The sequence below is a fragment of the Ailuropoda melanoleuca genome, chromosome 17 (genome assembly GCF_002007445.2).
Source record: "Ailuropoda melanoleuca isolate Jingjing chromosome 17, ASM200744v2, whole genome shotgun sequence".
Lineage (NCBI taxonomy): Eukaryota > Metazoa > Chordata > Mammalia > Carnivora > Ursidae > Ailuropoda > Ailuropoda melanoleuca.
In genome coordinates, this window is record NC_048234.1 from 1,688,204 (window position 1) to 1,689,769 (window position 1,566).

General features: G+C 65.5%; 1 protein-coding gene across 1 annotated transcript in view; it reads right to left on the bottom strand.

Annotated features, from left to right (window-relative positions):
* The window catches only part of MINK1 (misshapen like kinase 1), a 38,176-nt gene that overhangs the window by 6,960 nt on the left and 29,650 nt on the right, over positions 1-1,566 (bottom strand). The window contains 4 exon segments of the mRNA XM_034647266.1: positions 83-506; positions 713-791; positions 930-984; positions 1,254-1,384. Coding sequence (XP_034503157.1) covers positions 83-506; positions 713-791; positions 930-984; positions 1,254-1,384 — 689 coding nt within the window.

Consider the following 1,566-nt stretch of genomic DNA (forward strand, 5'->3'; position numbering starts at 1 on the left):
CAGAGCGGACGGGGCGGGGGGTGGGGGTGGGGGGGCCAGACGCCCCGGCAGTGGCGCAGCGCACGCGCACTATGCGCACTTAAGGCCGCACCCGCTCACCATGGAGCCTCTCAGCCTGTAACAGGGTGGTCCCCGTTGGGAAGGTTGCCTGGGATCCGGGGGGCTGGGGGGTGGATGAGGACAAAGGCCTATAGGGCTGGAGTTTGGGGAGAAGGTCTCCTCGGACCGGGAGGCCTAGGCGCTGGAGGGGAGGCGGGTAGGGGCGGGAGGAGCTGCGCTGCGGAGGAGGCCCTCCCTGCTGGCCCTCCACCTCCCTGCTGGTCCGCTGACCTTTCTCGCCTCGCTTCTTCCGGGAGCGGTCGATGTGGTCCTTGAGCTGGATCCGGACCTGCCGCTCCGTGGGCTGGTCGCGGATGAAGGGGGACTTGAGCAGCTGCTCGGTGGGCGGGCGGCTCAGGTAGGTCTTGATAAGACACGTGTCAATGAAGTCGGTGAACTTCTTAGACCTGGAAGGGAAGAGAGCTCACACTGGGAGGGCCCCTCGGAATGGGGGTGGGTCACAGGCCCGAGCGGGGAAGCATCTGTCCAAAAGCCACCTGGGTTTTCCCATGGTCTTCTCTGCGTCCCAAGCCCCGCCTGGCCCCACCCCTCTGTGGTGCAGACCCTCACGGATCGCAGGGGTGAAGACAGGGGGCCTGGTCCAGGGACCTACCATTTCTTGGACTTGAGTCGGGGGGGTGGGTTCCGTGGGATGAGGAAGAGGGCTCGCATGGGATGCATGTCGCACAGAGCTGGCACATGGGGGGGACAACATGAGTCCCTCTCGCAGCCATGCGGAGAGCTTCAAGGAGCCCCTCCCACCATGACCTCCAGTGACCCATCCCCCCACAGCTCCTCTGGGGCTCCCTCCACTCCCAGGCTCCACTTACGGGGGGCCCCCTCTGCCATCTCGATGGCTGTGATTCCTAGAGACCAAATGTCACTCTGCAGAGGGGAGAGAAGGAGGGACAGAAGCATGTTCCTAACGGCCCTCCACGCCCACCATCCTCTGCACCCACCACCCGGGCCTCTTCAGGGCCACTTTCTGGTCTGCACCCCTTCCCGGGGCCCGGCTCCAGCAGACCCCACCCCTCACCGCCAGCACACTACCACACCTTCTCTGTGTCACCTGGCCCGTCCACACCCCCGGTGTCTTCAATCTACCCAGCACCCCATCCCCGTGATGCCTCCGCGCCCTGCCTCCTCCTCCCTACCCTGTAATCGTAAGTGGCGTCAGGGTTCTCGTCACAGGCAATGACTTCTGGGGCCATCCAGTAGGGGGTCCCGATGAAAGTGTTCCGTCTGCCCACAGTGCGGTCCAGCTGCGCACTCACCCCAAAATCCACTGGGAACACACGGAGGGAGGGGTCATAAAGGAGGGTCTTGGTGCTGGCAGGTGCACGCCCCAGAGGCAGCGGCGGTCCCTGCCTACCCAGACATTCCCTGACACCTCTGCCACCCCATCCACATCCCGAGCAGCCTGACCTCATCTCCCTGCACGGGGGGGGGGGGGGGGGGGGGGGGCGG